This window comes from Babylonia areolata, chromosome 24 (assembly GCF_041734735.1).
Source record: "Babylonia areolata isolate BAREFJ2019XMU chromosome 24, ASM4173473v1, whole genome shotgun sequence".
In the NCBI taxonomy this organism is placed as follows: Eukaryota; Metazoa; Mollusca; class Gastropoda; order Neogastropoda; family Buccinidae; genus Babylonia; species Babylonia areolata.
In genome coordinates this window covers 17,773,666-17,793,347 of record NC_134899.1, presented here as the reverse complement: position 1 = coordinate 17,793,347, position 19,682 = coordinate 17,773,666, and the positions used below count along the sequence as shown (strand labels likewise).

The 19,682-nt window shown below is 40.7% G+C and overlaps 1 protein-coding gene across 2 annotated transcripts in view; it reads right to left on the bottom strand.

Annotated features, from left to right (window-relative positions):
• The window catches only part of LOC143299225 (histone acetyltransferase p300-like), a 50,262-nt gene that overhangs the window by 14,297 nt on the left and 16,283 nt on the right, over window positions 1-19,682 (bottom strand). For both annotated transcript variants that reach the window (XM_076612424.1, XM_076612425.1), the window contains exons 8-16: window positions 16,957-17,095; window positions 16,246-16,493; window positions 12,945-13,238; window positions 11,016-11,487; window positions 10,501-10,619; window positions 9,879-10,049; window positions 8,795-8,958; window positions 8,263-8,343; window positions 2,189-2,323 (exon numbers count right to left, since the gene is read on the bottom strand). In XM_076612424.1, the coding sequence (XP_076468539.1) occupies window positions 2,189-2,323; window positions 8,263-8,343; window positions 8,795-8,958; window positions 9,879-10,049; window positions 10,501-10,619; window positions 11,016-11,487; window positions 12,945-13,238; window positions 16,246-16,493; window positions 16,957-17,095 (1,823 nt within the window). The remainder of the gene's footprint in view (window positions 1-2,188; window positions 2,324-8,262; window positions 8,344-8,794; window positions 8,959-9,878; window positions 10,050-10,500; window positions 10,620-11,015; window positions 11,488-12,944; window positions 13,239-16,245; window positions 16,494-16,956; window positions 17,096-19,682) is intronic.

Below are 19,682 nucleotides of genomic sequence, written 5' to 3'. Positions count from 1 at the left end.
ATATTTTTGTGAGTTTGGGTGAATCTTAACTTTGCTTCAACAGTGTCAATGTGTTACAGGGAACAATGAAGTTTCATCGGTCACGTTATTTTAGAGCTCAATTATGATCTTTTCATCGAAAATTCACTGCGATGAAGGAGATGGACGATGATGTGTTTGATTATTCTGTAATTTTTTGTTGTACAAGGGCTTCGTGTTAATAAGGGTGGATTGATGGTTTAGTATTGTGATTGACGCAGGACAGCATAAGAACACGTGTATTCTTTCCACTTCTATCCTGCTCGTCAAAACGCCATGATGCGCTCAAGAGTGTGTGTGTGTAAGTTTGTGCGTGTATGTCTGTGTGCGTGTGCATCAGTGTGAATGATATATGCAATGTGTGCATGCATGGCGTTAGTGTGTGTCTGTTGTGAACTGATGCAGAATGCATACATGAGGTCACGTGTGTGGAGGAGTTCGCGCGCGCGCGCGTGTGCGCGCGTGTGCGTACGCTCAAGTCTGTGGGTGCAATGTGCATGACTTTGTGTGTATGGAATGTGGAATAGTTGCCCATAAGGGTGTGAGTGTGTGTATGTGTGTGTGTGTGTGCCTGTGTAAATGATGTGAAGAAAAACGTAACTTACATGGCAGTAAACCTGAAATATCTTTAAAATATGTTGTTACATTACACTTTTATCAATTTAGTAAAGCCAATATAGTGGAGTAGCAATTTAATTAGTATAACATGTAGTACTGCACATTCATTCACTTACGCACACACTTACACATATTTACAAAATCATCCATGAAATGAAAAAAAAAAGAGTACCTGAAAACACTAAAGCTGTTTCAACTTGCAAATCTGTGTATTTCAGATGAATAATGCCTTAAGGGTGACCACTGCACAGTGGATGAGGAAGACCACCATCAGAACCCAAGACTCCATTCAACAACAAACTGTTGATGCAATTACACATGTTAAAGCATCAAGAAAACAAAACCTAGGGGGAAAAGGTACATTTCCCACACAAGTTGTTCCCAGAGTGTACTTTTCCATGCGTGGTGTCAATAGTTGAGCGTACTGTTAAGGAATTCAACAAGTGTGGAACAATCAGTGGTGCTGAATGCTTTTTACAAGAAAGGAAAGAATCACGCATCTTCCCTGGCTTCTTCTGTCAGAATTTCTGAATTACACATGCAAATCCTTTGAAAGGAATTGTACAAAGGAACTGAGGCTTTACCTGGTTGTCAACTGTCAGATATCAGCAGAGGAATTAAAACTATGCAAATTTGACATAACAGAAGTCACAGCCACTGTGTGCGAGGACCAACCTACTTTATTCTTGTGTAAGGTTTGTGTCATATATCTAAGTTTGTCGCTGAATCGAGCGAGTTGAAAATGATCAAAATACTTGTCAAGACTGCACTGTTAATCACCGCTACAGTATTCACAGACTGATCTTTTTATTGTTATCTGCATTTCTGATAGCACTTAAGTCATTAGAAAAAACTGTATTCTACATGCTTTTCTGAACATGCACATATCTGAGATGTTTTTGTAGCATAAAAACTTTCAGAGATATCCACATTTTAAGTCAGCACGTTATCATTGTGAAATCAGGCCTTTCGACGCTTGGCAAAATCAAGTATTTCTTGAGGAAAAAAAAACCAAAAAAAAAACAAACCCACCAGCATAAACTTGGTATTGGTGGTAGTAGGTACAGCAAAGGACAGTCTGGCAAGTCTTCTTTTCAATATTTTATGACAGTCCAGAAACAGCAGTTTGTGAAATCTGTCATAATGTCATTTTTTGCGTGTTTTTAAATGTCATTTTCTTGAAAGCTATTGGACATAAAGCAATGAAACTCTGCATGTGAGCTTAGCTTTTTGTGTTATTTCCAAAATTGTAATTAGTTTTTAAATATATTTTAAGTTCAAAATGTGGTCCTACCTAGTCTAAGCAACCTACGTTAGACTTTTATTTCAACTAATGTAATATAATCCAAGCAAACAAATATGTTGACAATACTGAATACATTTGTCACAGGTCTATCAAATACATTTATAAGTGGTACTTCCATGTTACTGCTGGTTCCATCGCTCTTCTGACTGTTTAAAACCAAGCAAACTAAGTGGATGAAGAAACAAGTAACCAGTAATCTGACAATGCTCCTAACGAATCAGAACAAGTTGGTGGCAGGTGACCTACCCATTGGGATACAGAGGTTCAAAGAAGAGCGCGCAGACTTGGTGCAAGGGCCTGCCACACTCCTGGCAATCGACGAACTCCTCCTTGTCCAGCTTGTCATTCTTCAACCTCTCAAACTGATCCTTCTTGATTCGCCTGAAACAACATTACTCACTAAATCACCAGTTTGTAAAACTCCTCTCCTGTCTTTCACATAACAAAATATGATGCTTTAGAACTCATGTTTGCGATGCTTGTCTCTTCTTTATCTGGGATGTGAAAGGGACTGAAACAAAAATGCTTACTATTGACAGGGTCTATGGGCAACATCCTGCTAGGAGGACTGGGGGATGAAGCCCCCACTGAAACTGACAAATATTTGCAGCCCTAACAACCATTGCAGGAATCACTGCTATTTCATTGTTTTGCTTTTTTGTTGTTGTTGTAAACATTGCTCACAAACAAACAAAATAACAGAAAAAACAATGTTTCCTAAAGACTTAAAATTTGAGAGCTATCATGGCCTTCTGTCTGAAAAAGAGGTGGCATTTGGTAATATCATTAACCCTTTCGCTGCCAGAAAAATAAGATTCAAGTGAAATCTATTTGCCAGGGTAAAAAAACAAACAAAAAACAAAAAAAAACAGGTATAAATTTTCAAAAAATTCTGTGCTCTTTGTTATTGGAGAAAGACCCATAAAAGTATATATTTTCTGAAAGGTAAATGAATAAAGAATCCAAAACATGATGTTTTCCCATTTTATATATTTTTAGTGACATGCTGTTGTTTTGAAATCAGTGTTTTGTTTTTTGTAACATTGTAACAACTTGTTCATTACAAACATCAGTCCAAGTGGTAATATGGACATGTGGCCACACCCCCTCAGTCTCAACCCACGTCATCTTCGCCCCTCTCACACAGTCACTTTATCCAGTTCTCAACAGACCGCGTTGGCTGAGTGCCAAGAAAATCGCTCACACAGTCTTCCGCTAATAATTCAGTCACTCTGTGTTGTCTGCTACACTGTACAGCTGGCATCACTCACTGATACTTGTATCTTGGCCACTCACCTGATTGCTCCCTTTATTTTCTATCAAATCGTCCCATAAATGTTCATCAAAGTCTTCTCCTTTGAATTTACGCTTCAATTCTTTCTGAACATCAGCTAAAGACAGCAATCTTGGTTGATTTAGTTCACCACGATCGCATGTCTTGAGCGCGGTGTCAGTCCGATATTTTGTTGAGCGAGCGAGGAGAAGAGTCAGGAAAACATTGTGTCCAGTAACCCCACCAAAAACGTTCAAATAAAGGACTGCCTTATGAAGTAGATGGTGTTTCTAGCTATGAGCAGAATTTAGAAAGATTCCCCAAGCTAAATCGACCAGTACTTTTGTCTACGAACTGAATGCAAACCAGGGAAAAGTCAGAATATTTCGAAGCGTGCATGCTTGTGATGACGAGTTATCTCGTCATATAGGCAGCCTAGGGGTTAAAGAAACAAGTCGGGGAGAAAAAAGAAAAAAAGCCATCTTAACACATACATAATTTGTCTTTGCTCTGTGTGTGTGTGTGTGTGTGTGTCTGTGCGCGCGCGCACATGCACGTCCCCAACTAACTGAAGTTTTGGGGCTCCCCCCTCCCCCCTTTTGTTTTTATATAAACGGAAAGGTGCATTTTCTCATTTCCGCATAGCTCTTGTATCTTTGCTTTATACAATCATGTTTCTGTGCAACGGAATCTCTCAGACCGGAGAACAGTTTTAGGAAAAAAAAAAAACCCACTGAAACCAGGCCAGGGTCCAGGGGCCACCTAGGCCCAGGTCGAGTGCAGGGGCAACACCCTGCTGGGGGGACCAGGGGGAGCTCCCCGTAGCAAATTGAATTTTGCCAATTTTCAAGGCATTTGTAGGCCTTTTCCTGGCTGATGATATGGGTTTTTGAAAGAAAGTTTTGACATAATTTGTGCCTTTTTTTTGGTCTGAATGTATTATGATATGTAACAGGTTTTAACACATTATTTTCCTGAAAGTACCATTGCCTTTCTTATTTACAAATACTCACCACTGAACAGCCCAGTGAGGAATGAGTTATAAAATTAAAAGCACCAGTCATGGTAAAAATGTTTTCAGTCCCAAGGAAAAAACGTCCAGTTTTCACACTTCACTCCATACATGAATTTAGTTTTTCCCTCTTTACCTCACAGAATTTTAATGTTTACTTACAATATTTACAATACTGATTGCAACCAAAATGCTATTCATTTTCATGTATGTTTCCAGAGGCGGAGGATGGTGCTTTGCTTTTTGGGCTTACCTGCACACACAGTACTGTCTATGACAATGTCTGTGTCATGTGGAACACCACCATCTTTCTCACCACAATGTTGTTTGTCTCCAACAATCTCAATGTCTTGTGGAACACCATCATCATCTTCCCCACACTGTTTTTCAGTTGCTGAAGTAGGCTGAGATTCAGATTTTCTTTTTTGTAAAGGGTTTGTGGCAAAGAGAAATCCACCTTCCTAATGTGATCGCTGATTTTTTTTTTTCGCTCCCGTTTCTCCTATCTTCACCACTTTGTAAGTCCATTCCCATTTCCACTGATTCTTCAAACCAACATCTGCATGGGTGCAACTGCCAGAAAACAAAAAGTGAAAGGCTGGGATCCAGGGGCTGCCCAGGCCCCTGGCAGGGTACAGGGGCAGTGCCCTGTTGGGGGGTCAAAAATTGGTGCACTCTTCTTCAAAATGGTTTACCAAGCAATCATGTCCTAGGCTGTGATTCAACTTCCTAATATATGCCTGCATTATCTATCTATTGCAGATTTCACATTAATATCATCACTATTAGTACTACTGATTTCAATTTAGCCAAGCTGACCATCCAGGTCTCAAGAGTACGGTCTTTTGCCAACATTTGCAATGTGAAACACTGTGTCAGGAATTGACAGATCCAAGTAAGATTCTACTAGCATGGATCAACATTTACTGTTTTTCTCTGGCCCAGTTTGGCAACTTAGTGGAAAATTCGCTTACCAGGACAGTTTTGTACTAACATGGTTTCCAGAAACAGTAATGCACCAAACCTGAACACACACACACACACAAAGAACAGATTCATATATGTCTAAAATCTGAAAGCTATCATGGTCTTCTGTCTAGAAGTCAAAGGGGGACGAATTTTGAGGAATTGTTTGGGGAAAAAGATTTTTTTTTAAAATGAACAAGCTACCTCAAAGTATACAGATCATTTGTCTCCAAAACTGTGTGTGTGTGTGTGTCTCACACACACACAAAGTGAGAGACTGTGTGTGTGTGTGTGTGTGTGTGTGTGTGTGTGTGCGTGCGCGCGTCTGTCTGTGGGTTGGTGTGTGTGAGTGTGTGGGTGGGGGTGTGAAAGATGGTGCAGGGTCACACTATGTGTGTGTTTTAAAGATAGAGAAGGGTCACAGTACCAGAGAGGGAAGGTAGTACAGACAGGGCTGATACATAATCTACATGAAGTCAGCACAGATAGGGGGCTTAGGTTTCTCACAACCTATTGGCACTATGCCAAACTGGCCAGGGGCTGTTACATAATCTACATGAAGTCAGCATAGACAGGGGGCTTGGGTTTAGAGTTTCACAACCTATTGGCACTATGCCAAACTGGCCACTACTTCCACAATGTCTGTTCATATGTGTGGTTCCTTCAACAGAAGTGGACTTTGACCCACTCTGCCCCCATCCTCTCTGCCATCCCTCTCTGTCCATGTAGAGGGCAGGTGGGGGGGGGGGGGGGAGAATATGGGAGGTGGTGTCTGGTGAAGGGAAGCAAGAGAAGTGAGCCAGGGGTGTAGAGGGGTGTAGTCTAGTGAGGGGATGAGGACAGGATGAAAATTGAGATGATCATGTTTGTGTTGACTTGATTTCAATTATGAGTATGATTCTACAGAATGGTGGTTTCCTTTTTTCTTTTTTTAATCAGCACACAGAACCTTAACACTGAGATGAGGGGGAGTGACAGGTGAGAGGAGAGAGAGACAGAGACGGAGAGAGAGAGAGACTGAGACTTGGGAAGAGAGAGAGAGAGAACTCAGAGTACAGATAGGGAGTATGGTGAGGGGACCAGGATAGCACTGCAGTGATTTTGACAGCTCTGCTAGTGGGAGTGGAAGGGTGAGGTGGAGGAAGGTTGGGGAGAGGAAGGTGGGCACAGCCATTCAGTAGGTTGCTCTCTTGGACCACACGAACTGGTAGATGCTTTTTTCCCCCCCCTTTTTTTTATTTTTTTTAACTGCTTTTCCCCCCCCAGAAAACAGACGTTCCATTAATGACAAAAAGGAGGAGTTTGTATTATACTCCATGTTTGGTGTTAAATATACTTACCATGTCAAACTGATGCAAACTAGGCCTATTGGTTTGCTCTGCTTGGCCAAATTTCGCGCGGCTAACAGTGAAAAGATGGGCCCACCCGCTCTCAGCCAATCAAACGCCTCTAAAAACTATAAGCGCTTAATCATTCCGTGGCCATGAACAAAAATGCCCCATGAGAACCACGGCGGAGACGCGGGGACGGACGGGCGGGCATTCGAGTTTGACATGGTAAGTATATTTAACACCAAACATGGAGTATAATACAAACTCCTCCTTTTGGTGTCATATACTGTACCATGTCAAACTGATGCAGAATTTAAAGCAAATGGAGGAGGGCAACGCCTACTGGTTCATATGGGGAGCCCTTGTAACTGAGACGGCAGTGTTAGCCGCGACAAAGGAAATCCCCTTGGAACCGTCAGCCCTGGTCATATGGAAATTCCTGAGGTAGAAGTTGATGAAGGGATTCTCAGACCGCCAGAAGGCTGCCTCCAAGACATGCTGCGTTGGCACTGAGTGCTGGAAGCAGCCGAAGTAGCTGTGGCCCGCACTTCGTGTGCTCTGGGATGAAGACAGCTGATATCCCTGTGTGCATGAGAGTAGGCTCTACGAATGACTTGGGAAACCTGGCGGGAAATGGTGCCTGCAGCGATGTCTTTCTTGTAATTCTCATTGAGGGAGATGAGCAGACACCTCTGAGAAGAACGCCTATGGCGAGACCTATCCCAATAATATTTGAGACACCGAACAGGACAGGTGCCTATCCTCATCATCTTGGGCAAGAATATCAGACAAAGGTCGGACTCTCAGAGAGGGGGAAGGAACCTCAGGGTCTTGGTTCTTAGCCAGAAACTCTGGAAGGAAACGAATAGTGATGGAACCATCTCTGTGGAAGGCCAGATCTTGTGGCATTCCACTAAGCCCATGCAGCTCACTTCTATGACTGCCTGTGGCCAGCCACAGAAGGAAAGTGGTCTTGAGGGTGAGGATGTCAAAAGGACATAACAGTGGCGGCCATGGTCCCGGCTCGGGATCGTCCCAGCTCATCCCGCTGGGCTGACCACAGCTCACAGGACGCCCCAGTGGGTACATCAAAACTGAAATTCCCAGGACGTAAGAGTTGCACCTACGCACCTGAGTAGGAATCTACTAGGAATGATGTTTACCAGAGAAGACATGGTAACAAATTTCAAGCCAGGCGCTCACTTCAAACTGAGATAACAAAATGGCAACCAGTAAATGGCTGATCCATGCTATTTGAGGAGTCTGCCAAGTGAGAATAACTGCTGGCGCCAAATGAGAATAACCATTTTTTATGCTTTGAATTTATTTCCCCCAATGGAAGCCTTTTTTTCACCCCAGCAGAAATTCGCGTTCAGTGGAAAATTCCCAAGCTTGATCTTTGGATACAACATCACGTCATACTTTCAAGCAGACAACATGAACAGAAAGTATTAATTCCTAATCCTCCCTCTCCTTTTCTATCCTTATTTACTTCAAGGTTTATTTACTGACAACCCAGAATGGATGATTAGTAAGTCTCTGTTTACCCAGCTAAGTCATCAAAAGGAAACTTGACTTTCAACACACTTGTATTTTCTCTGCAACAAGAGCGTTATGACATCAAAGCTGCAGTACACAGAGAACAATGCATGCCACGGATGTGAACACCCCCCCCCTCTCTCTCTCTCTCTCTCTCACACACACACACAATACTATCTCTCAATAACAGAATACTTACATAACTGGTTGTGTGGGGTCATCGCACAGTTCCACTTCATCCCCTACTATTTCATTGAAACACCGTTCGCAGTAGGTGTACCTGAAACGAGCAAGTATTATCTTGATCACAATAAACAGAACAGACTCCTGCCAAACGGAAGGTCTCCTCTAAAGGTGGCCGGAGCCTAATATACTGATGAAAGGAGTGGGTGCAACAAGCAGTTTTCTCCAAGAAAGTATGGCAATGCAACTTTACGTGAAAGACATGGAATGAGGCAAGTAGTTAATTCATCCCATACCGCCTTCAGAGCAGGACAGTGTGTACAAAGGCATTCTGCACTCTTTTTTCTAGTTATCATTTACTAAGATTTCCATGGATGTGATCTGTAATCACTTATTCTTTCACTTTATATCCACATTGTTGAACCTTAACACAGATTAAACATTTTTTTTTTTTTTTTAAAACAAAAAACAAACCTAGTTTTTCCATTTCATGCAATGAAATAGGAACTAACTTAAAAAAGCTTTGGACTACATAGCTTCAGTCTCACCTGTTCTGATAGCTGAAGTACATGGAATCCCTGGGAATCGTGCAGGGCTGTTTCTGATTTCCATAGCAGCATAGCACCGGTGGGCAGTATGTATACTGGCGTCCACAACAATACCCCAACTTCACCATCACCGGGTCGATTGCGGATTCAAACACTTCTGATAACTGTATGGATAAAACAAATGATTGTTCATTCTGAAGCTAATAACCAAGATAGCCATTTATCAATTACTAGGCTAAAACTAAAGACTGATGCAAACACACATACCTGAGGGCAAAGGAAAAATAGATACAAAAAAAACAACAAACAAACAAAAAAAGTTTTTAAATACATGCCAAATTAATGATGATCAAGAACATGTGCAGTCACATATCTTCTTATCAAGGCTGAAAAAAAAGAAATATTGGTCCAGCATGACATGAAAAAATCTGACACTGACCATTCTGTCAAACTTTCATTGAATAATTTAAAAAACTGATCTAAACAATGTAATCATATATTATACATGAAACTATATATAACCACAGGCATTTAAACCAAAAACTGCATATTGGCACTTCACACTTCCTGACGGATAAAATAAAACAAAGCAAGAGTGATGAGAAATAAAGAAAAAAACATTTCAAGCCTTTCTAGGAAAACCATACATAACTAACAAGGCAAAACATAAAGAGACAACAAAGGAAAGGAACAAGCCAAAAACAAAGACAGTAACACAAAAAACGGAAATTTCAAGCACAGAATTTCCAGGTGGGGATATCATTTATACTGAAAGAGCCCTGGGCATCCTATGTGGACTTGGGGGTGGGGTGGAGCTTAAACACCAATATTAATCACTGCTAAATCAAAGCAACATTGTGACCATAAATATTCCAGGTCGGCAAATGGCACCTACGCATTCCATACAATTTACAAAAATAGATAAACAAAATGCTCGATCTCAAGAATGAGGTGCCCTAATACTGAAGTCCTCTTCAGAAAATAAAAATAAATAAATCACTGGCTTGAACTCTTTAAGCTATCTCGTTCTATCATGAAAACAAGACCGTGTAGAATACATCATAAGGGCTACAAGTGTGCTCACCCTTGAACAGTACTTGTACACCTTGGAAGTTTTCCTGTTGTACAACCAAGCATTTTCAAACACCTGCCAAACATCGTTCACAAAGTCCCATGGATAGCTGTATTGGCCAGTGTCCAGTTTCTGTTTGATGGTTCCCAAGTCCATAGGCTTCTTGATGATGTCATAATAGTCCTGCAAACAAAGTACATAATTCATTAACTAAGGCACACAATCTTAATACAAAATCAAAATCAAGGCAGGTCTTTGGATCTTCTACCACACCAATCAACAAAATCAAAAAGATTGTTGTTGTTTTTTAATTATAAAAAATAAAAATATGAGCGTGTGAGAAAGGGGTCCATCTCCTTATCGAAGGAACAGAGGAAAATTAAAATAGTGTGGACACTGAAGTTTAACATTTCAAACAGAATCATTTCAACCAGACAACAGCCTGTAAGTTTTACCTTTATACTTCCTCCTAGGCACCACATTCATTTTTGTTATTGTGACCCATTTACAATCATATTAAAAAATATCTTTAACACACAGAGCACTTGCCATACAAACCAGTTAGGCTTAGCAAAACCTCTCATCATGGACACCACATAAAAACAGCTTTGCAAAATTTGTGGTGCAAACTCACAGGGATTCCAAGTGAAACTGGATCCACAGGTTTGAGGAAAGGAGCTGCTTCTGGGTCTTGCCTCATCATCTTCTCCAAGACAGGCATCAGAGCAGCCCGAAGTTCATCTGCACTGAATACTGAGAAAAGACACAAACAGAAACAACATTAGTCCTGTTCTCCTACCATTAAGTTACAGGCTCAGTTTACATTCATACTGTTTCAATAGCATATGGAGTACAATTTTTGATTATACTGTTCTTTGTTCTCAACTCAATGAATGCATCTATTTCAGTTCAACATTTAAATGAGCAACAATCAATGTATAGCAGGGCTCTGTTCTATTAACATTTTGATGTTTTCAATGCTGATTTCTTCATTTTCCAAGAAACTACAAAAACTATATGCTTATGAAAATAAGACACAATAATGATATGAATCAAAAACTCCAGTTAACAAGAGTCAGAAGCAATACATGATGCACATGAGCTGATTTTATTAATTTCTTTTGCAAGCCTTAAGAAATATCAACTTACCTTTCTTGTTGGACGGTTTTTTGGCTTCAGCACTTGAGGTTCCTGCCTCTTCAGAGGGTGGTTTTGTTTCAATGGTGCTGTTTTGTGAGTTTTCATCCCCACCTTCTGTCTTTGGACTCTCCGTCTTCACAGAGGCAGAAGCCTCATCCTTGACCTGAGTTGTGTCGCCAGAATCACCATCCTCCACCTCCAATTTCACTTCCACTTTCACCTCCTGTTTCACTACTGCTTGGTCAACTGGCTCCGTCTTGGCAGCGGCAGAAATGGGGGTGACTGGGGTGACAGGCGTGATGGTGGTGGATGCTACAGACTGTGCCAGTGATGTGGATGGAGCAGAGGACATGTTCATGTTGCTGCCTGAGGCGCTGGAGGCCAGCAGAGAAGGCAGGTGGACTGTGTTCTCACCAATGCTCTCAAGCTTCGGTTTCACATCCACACTACTGGGGTCATTCATGTTTTGTTCCCCCTGGGTCTGAAGACAACAAAAAACATTCTGTCAGCAAACTGCTGCATTGCTAGCATTAACTTATCCAATATATCCCCAATATCACACTTATAGATAAGGTTACTTTCTAACGGTTATATAGAACATTAGTTAAGACCGGTCCTAGAAAATGGAAACACTGTATGGTACCCAACGCAAATAAAGCAGTCACAAGCCATAGAATGGGCTCAAAGAAAACCAACAAAGCTGGTCTATAGCACAAAAGATTATTCAGAATATCAAAAAAGATGAAAGTACTTATAACTACCATCACTAAAAGCAAGAAGAGTAAGAGGGGACTTGATACAGACGTACAAAATATTTAATGGGTTTGACGATGTAAACAAAGCATGCTTTTTTTTTTTTTACTCCAAAGGTAGACACTACAAGAAAGAGTACAGACAAAATATTTAAACAGTATTCCAGAACAAATCTCAGAAAGTTTACATTTAGTAACAGAGTAACAAATTACTGGAACAAATTAACAAACAATATCAAAAGTGCACCTAGTATAAATACTTTTAAGAACCTCATAGAGTTATTGACAAAAATGAATACGACTTTGATGGATAAACTGACTGAGCTAGTCAACGACCTGACCAACAATAAAAAGGAGTAAATCTGAAGGGGCTTAAAAAGCCAAAAATGGCTAAGTTGTATATAACAACGCCCCAGATCCTGATCATAAACACTTGGGAGAGGACAGCACCTTCTTTTCAGTACAATGTCTCTAAACTAGCTTAAAAAGAAAAGGATGGCACAAAAAACTGAATACAAAATAAAAGAACATTTCAACAACAAAAATCTTGCAAACACCTTTGATTTTAAATTACTTGCCCATGAAAAAAACAAACAAACAAACAAATAAACAAACCCACAAGCAATTCCACAACAGTGGGAGGTAGACTAAAAGCATCTTGGTAAAAGTCAACTTACACAGGCTCTTCTTCAGGCAAATGAAATGAGCAAGTGACAGACAAAAAGATGCACAGAGAGGGAGAGAGTAAAGTTCAGGAAAGGAAAGTGATGAGAAGTCACAGGGAAGGACACAAAAAACCAAGGGTGAGTACAACTGTCAGTGTGAGTGTGTGAAGGAAAGAAAGGGCTCTGAATGGGAAGGGTGAGGGGAGAGGGGAAAGGGTGGAAGGGGAAAAAAAGCGGACGGGGGGGTGAGAGGGCAGGAGTAAGGGAAGGGGGTGGAAGAGACTGTCAGTGTTATGGACATATGAACAAGAAAGTAAAATAATAAGTTGAAAAAAAATATATATACATATATATATATATATAGAATTGAAAACAAATAAAATAAATAATAATAATAATAAAATAAATAAATAAATAAATACAAACTATTCCACAACAGTAACTCCCTATCATTTTGTTCCCCTGTACAAAGTAATTTTGTTAGCAAAAGCCAGTTGTCAGGCTAATGTTAGTAAACTCACCTGCTGAGAGTTTTGCACAGGGAACTGTTTGCCACCAGCAGAAGGTGGCCGTGCAGGGGTCATGTTTGGGGTAGGGGTTCTGTTTGGTATCACAGCCTGTGTCTGAGTGGCAGAAGGTGATGCCTGAGCTTGTGAAGTAAGCAACTGCTGTTGCTGAGGTGGCTGTGGTTGCTGCTGCATTGTTCGACCAATAGAACTGGGAATGCTCATCTGCAGCTCATGTGCCAGACTCGTGATAGCAGCTGTTGAGGTGGTTATGGTGCTTGTGGAAGGCATGTGACTGACTGACGGAGACTGCAACAAAACAAATATTTGTGCTTATGTGTTCAGTAACCAAGACTGCAACAAAGCAAATAGAAAACATGCACCGAATATGGATGCCAAAAATATTGGATAACACCACTGATACCTGACAAGATGTAACGAATAAGAAACATAACAGGATAAATCGGTCTTACAAACAGCAGCAGCACTCATATTACAAAGAATACCGATGCGTAAGAACAATGCACACAATATACACTGAAGCAAATAAAAATTCTTAACCCTCTACCCCCTGAATTGCCTGACAGGCCTGCCCAAAGTGCCCTATTTAATACCTGAACCAGCCGGTATGGTCCACAAAACAGTGTTCATTTGCTTTTACTTTCACTTCTAGCAGTTCCACAATGCACCAAGAGCATAAGTACATTTGTTACTTCCTTCCACTGCACATTTTGAAGTTTGAAGCAGGTGGATTGGTTGAGAAGTTTCTGAGCTATGAAATTTTTGACCAATTGGACATGCCTTCAATCAAGGGCAGCTGCTATGATGAGGTATCTTTATTTGTATACAGAGAATGAAAAAAAAACAAAAACAAGCACACACACACAACTGATCTGCCAGCCAGAGTCAGTTTTTATTATCTTCTATGCACACACAGCTTGACTGTTTCCAGAACACACTGGAATTTCTTTTAAAATCATTCTTCACAATGAAAATGTTCCCAATCAATTCTAATGTAAAACTATGTTTTCTGCACCAAGTATGTGTAGTTAAACTGTTTTCTGCATATCAAGAGCTGTCTCCTGTAATAAAATAAATAAAGCCTTATTTTGTATGATTTTTTTCCAGTTTGGTATGTGTTAGTTCAATGCAATTATTTCCCTTCACACAGAATTTAGAAGATCCTTTGAGATTTTTCTGTCAGGGATCAGAGGGTTAAACTGGGCACAATGACTATCACCCTTCTGCCTATGTGTGAATATAAAAAGGCAACAGAAAACAGCTACCAGACCAGCAACGTTCCACAATTTGCATGCACATAAAGGAATAAAGGAAAATTTTCCTAAAAATGTTTAATAGGACATACAGTGGTGCAGCCTCTAGCAGGGCTCAATTCCTGACCCATGCAAAATGCTACTTCACCCATCCAGAGAAATTTGAAGGAGCTGCCCCTAGTATCCCCCTTTGAAAATATAATCTTTCTGTTTATATATGCAGTGCTATCAACGGCAACGTGTCCACTGATTAACTGTGATCTGGACTGGCCAAAATCAGCAGTCTTGTGTCCTGCCTTTCAATCAGTACACATGCACACATAAACACACACTGAATCAGTGAAAGAGACACACTCGCAAACACTCACAAGCACTCTCTGAACTTTCTGATCGATGTCCGCCGATTCAGAATCAGCCTTTTCGTCTTGTTCACATTTTGGTGCATCAAGCCACAATAGTGGAGGCTTTCTGATCACAACTGCATCACAGAATACTCGACAAACCTCAATGTGAGCGTATCGGAAATGGGCAACAGTTTTCTGTAAAAGGAGATACGACGAAAGTAAAGAACTTTGCACCAGTCACCAACTTCGTGAAGAGAAAATGCCGACCGAAAACTAGTGTAACGAGAAGAAGCGAGCAGTGTCATTTTGACCGTGATCATTCACATTTCAATTGACACAGATTTTATAGTGAATCTCGTGAACTCCCTAGCCGAAACTTTAGTGTGTCTTCTCTCATTTTTGAGAGTCAGGAGGCACATATGCCTGTTAATGGAAGCCCTGCGTGTATGCCCATTCCTACTCCACCATGTAGACAGCCACACTCAGTTTTCGGGGGTGTGCATGCTGGGTATGTTCTTGTTTCCATAACCCTCCAAGCGCTGACATGGAATACAGGATCTTTAACATGCGTACTTGATCTTCTGCATGGATATACACACGAATGGGGTTCTAACACTGACATACACACGAAGGGGGTTCTGACACTAACATGTCTGCACACAGGCTGACCTCGGAGATCAGAAAAATCTCCATCCTTTACCCACCAAATGTCGTTACCAAAACTCGAACCCGGGACCCCCAGATTGATAGTCCATTGCTTTAACCACTCAGCTATTGTGCCCAAGTTACTTTCAATATCTCCACTATGCTAAGTATCATTTTGCACCACTGTATCACAGAAAATCATGTGTACCGTAAAGTTCGGTCTATTGAGCACACTGGTATATAAGCCACACCCACTAAATTTTGGAAAAAATATAACTTCATACACATATAAGCTGCACTGGCTTATAAGCAGCACTTATTTCTGGTACCGGAACACATACTGATACTAAGAAAAGCTGTCAATACTGTAGGTTATGAAATAAACACAAGCCGGAACAACACAAAGAAAAGCAAGTGAAAGTACTGCTAGTGCCACAAAAAAAAAATAAACAAACACAACGAAAATAAATCCATAATTTTGGGATAGTCACATTTATTCAACGTCATCCTGCTCACTGAATCCACTGAAATCTTCGTCTTCAGTGTCCAAGCACAGCACGGTTTCCTCCGCCATCTTGTCACTGACTTCAGCCTTGCTTTCACTTCATGAACATGAACGCAAAGTGGAGGTCGCTGCTGGTTCACCGCTTGCACTGTTGTCTGCTAGGTCGATCTTCAATTTGAAGGCTGCATCATAGGCATTACGTCACGCTTTTGGCATGATGAGGGTGTACGCAGAGTAGAACTGAATGATGATCTGAAGGCTTTTATGTGTGGGGATTTGATATATAAAACGTGAACAGCACACTATCCTGAAGCTCATTCAAAAATTCAAGGACAGAAATCATGATTTTGGCGAGTTGAAGGGCAGCTAACAATAGACGAGAACGTGACAATCCCGGGATTGTTAAAATCCTCAAATAAGCCGCATCACTGTATAAGCCGCAGAGGTTGAAGCCGGGGTAAAAAGTCGCGGCTTACAGACCGAACTTTACGGTAATTTAACTATTATTTTTACCCTCAATCTCTCAATTGTCCTGTGCCCCTACTCACCTGTGAACCATTTCCCACCATCTGAGAGATTTGCTGTTGAGCAGGCATTGCAGACTGCTGTTGAAGCAACTGTGGGGTCAACTGTGAGGCCATGGTCTGTGGCAGACGGCCCATTCCATCAGCACTAGGCTGGGCAGCACGGATGGAGTTCATCTGTGTTGGATGAGTCACTGCCGTTGTGCCCTGCATCATCATGTCGCTGGTCAGATGCAGAGTGCTGGCTACCTGACTGTTTGTCAAAGGGCCATCTGAAAGGAACACACCACTTTACACCTCCTATCTGAATTCATGGTTCAACAATCAAATAAATTTCACTTGGTAAACAGAAGTAAAACAACAGAAGAGGAAAAACTTCCAGCCAAAAAACGGCCATTCATGCTACTTCACCAATGCTACTGATTCCAACCAACTGTGAGTGGTAACTGTACTTTCATGTAGCATGGACACATCTTAAAGGAATCCATGACAATATTAACAGTTGCTGCTTCAGTCAATGTTTTTAAATATAATGGAAGAAGTCAATTCTGAGTCCCTCATGGAAATTCAGCTATTACTGCACCAAACACAAAACAATGCAAATAGGCATACCTGTGCGTACTGAAAGTTACACACACACACATATACAAAGAATCGCTACAAGACTCATTTTTGAATACGGGTCAATACAGTTTTTTTTAAATCAGTTCTACCAAAGAGGAAATGCAGACTCACTGGGTTGTGGATGGCTGTTGATGCCAGGCACTGCTGGCCCCCCAGGTACATTCTGTCCTCGCACTCGCTGCATACGTTTTTCCTCCAGTTCTTTTTGGATCTTGTAGATCTTCTCCGCCAGCAGGTGATAGTATTCTCCCTGCACCAGTACATGTATCAGTAAAGTTCACAGTAATGGTGTTAACACAGCTTCTCTTTCCTTTTTTTTTGTTTCATACATAAGAAACACTTTCACACAAGGTAGCTTCACTGCTTCTATGGGCGAAAACATCCTAAATCAAGATAATTGATTTGCTTTGTTCCAAACAGGACAGTGCTTCACAAACAAAAATCCCTAAAAAGCATGAACTGAAGAAAGTCCTCTTTACCCTCTCAGAGACATAACTGTAAAATGACAAGCTGAAAAGATTTCAAACCATAAAAACTGCACTTGATCATCAATGCCTGTGTGGTATCCCTGACCCATAGAACAACAAAAATCAGTCTGATTCTTCCAGATCTGAAGCATTTTTGCTTTTTAACCCGTTGCCTACCTTTGGACAAAAGACTTGCATCACCTTTTGTTGCACTGTTAAATGCCTTCAATGGTATCTATCATGTTCAGTTTTCATCAATTCATGGTTGATAGTTAAACAACCAACTTTGCTTCTCCATTTCAAGATGTTTGAAGGTTTTTAACATTCCTTGGACAAGTACGGTCTATCACTAGTGTATGGCTCGTAGTCACTTGCAGACACAGTTGGTCAAGATGGTGTTAGCAAAGCTCATTTTTCGAAGGTTTACAACCTTGGAGGTGGCTCAGGAAATACCGAAAAGATAAGGACAGTGTGAAAGAAAGCTTGTGTAGTGGTGAGGGTGAAGATTCAGGTGCATATTTGTAAAAGTCACAACCCACTTCATGACACAGAGTAAAAGTAACAGTTATGTAAGTTTTGCACCCGACTGTTCAGTCTGTTTCTGTAGCAGGCCAGGAGTAAAGTGACAGTGAACTTGCACCAGATGCCAGCACAACCTCTGTTACAACCCACTCCACATACTGGAAGTAACAACGATGCAAGTTTGTGCCCCAGATGGTTCAGTCTGCGTCCTTAGCAGGCCCAGACTAAAGTGACAGTGAACATGAACCAGTTGCCATCACAAGCAGTCACTCAACATGTGACAGCTGAAGAGGTAAGGGGGATGAGGAAAGGGGTGATCAGCCAGGCCCACCAGCAGTGGGGGAGTGGGGGCAGTATTTGGGTGGGTGGCAAGTTTCTTTTTCATCAAGCTCTATTGTAATTCTGGGCCACAGGCACCCAATCATAAAAAAAAAACCCCGACTGGGAATCCTAGAGTTAATTGCTATGCATAGAATTTTTAACCACTTTATTTCAAGGAAATTCTCTTTTCACTTATATATAAAACAGCAATAAAAACAGCTATAAAATGGAAAAATAATAAAAATTTCTTTTCTCTTCAAACTACAATGCATAAGCAATCATCATGCAAAATTTCAAGAAGATATCTTTGTTAACTGAGGAAGTAGCACACTTTTTTTTTGCACTTCAGTGGAAAACCCAAGATTAGTGAAAATGAAAGTGATCATGAAGAGGATATTTCACTGACATCGAATCAGACAACGTATTGAAGCACAGCAACACAAACACCGGTCAAGGAACTTGCGCTGCCAACTGACCCTGTTCACTCTCTTCTGCTGAAGGCATAGCCATTGGATTATTATTCTTATTTGAGCCTGAATATTTTTTTCAAAGTGTGGCAAATAAAACCAATAAATAAGCTAATAAGTGACATGGTGTAGGAAGACACAGCTGTGACAATGAGCTGTGACAACTGCATTGTGACAGTCATCTACCTCACTACTGGTGAACGAGACACCCAGTGTTCATGTTAAAAGTAGGGTGTGTGTATGCATGTAAATAATGCAAATAGTGCGTTACAGTCAGAGTTTTATTCTGTGTGTTTGAGTACTTTCCACTCTGAAATACAACTTGCTGACACCAATTTTATGACAAGAGTGCATCTTCGATTGGATTACCATGGCTGTACTAACTCTGACTCACTAATGTATACTCCACATGGTAGTAACTGCATGTCAATGTGATTTTACCTTATCTGGTGACAACAGAGGTGACAGCAGCATGACATATACGTAGGACACAAATTTCAAAGTGCAAAACAAAGTCAAAAACGTGAACACTTTCACCAAATATGAACACTCTGCAATGAATTCAAGTATGTGATGCTGTGTGAACTTAGGGAACCATATTTTCTTTAAAAATGTGTGATAGTATGAATGTGTGAACATTTTTAAATCCTGGGAAGGTTCTCAGTAACCCATGCAAATGCTAGAGGGTTAAGCAGAATTTAGTGCAGAAAGTGTAATGGCAGAATGAGACCTTCAAAAATGTATGGTAAACAGGTCTGCAATTATTCAATCAATCATCAAAGCTTACATTCTTTTTAAGTATTAACTGCAAAACGATGATATCGAAACTGTATCAATCAATCAACTTTAATTTCTGCCCACCATCAGAAGCAAGCCTTTATTAAAACTGAAAGCTGTGTGCAGGAACAAGAAAGTTTCCACCAAAGGCAGCCAAAAGATTTTTTTTTTTTAATCTTGTTTTAACATCCAGCAATTACGCATGATTATCTCATTAAAACAAAAAAGAAAAAGCAATTAAAATAATCAATTATCAGCTTGATCCATAAAAGCAATTAAAACA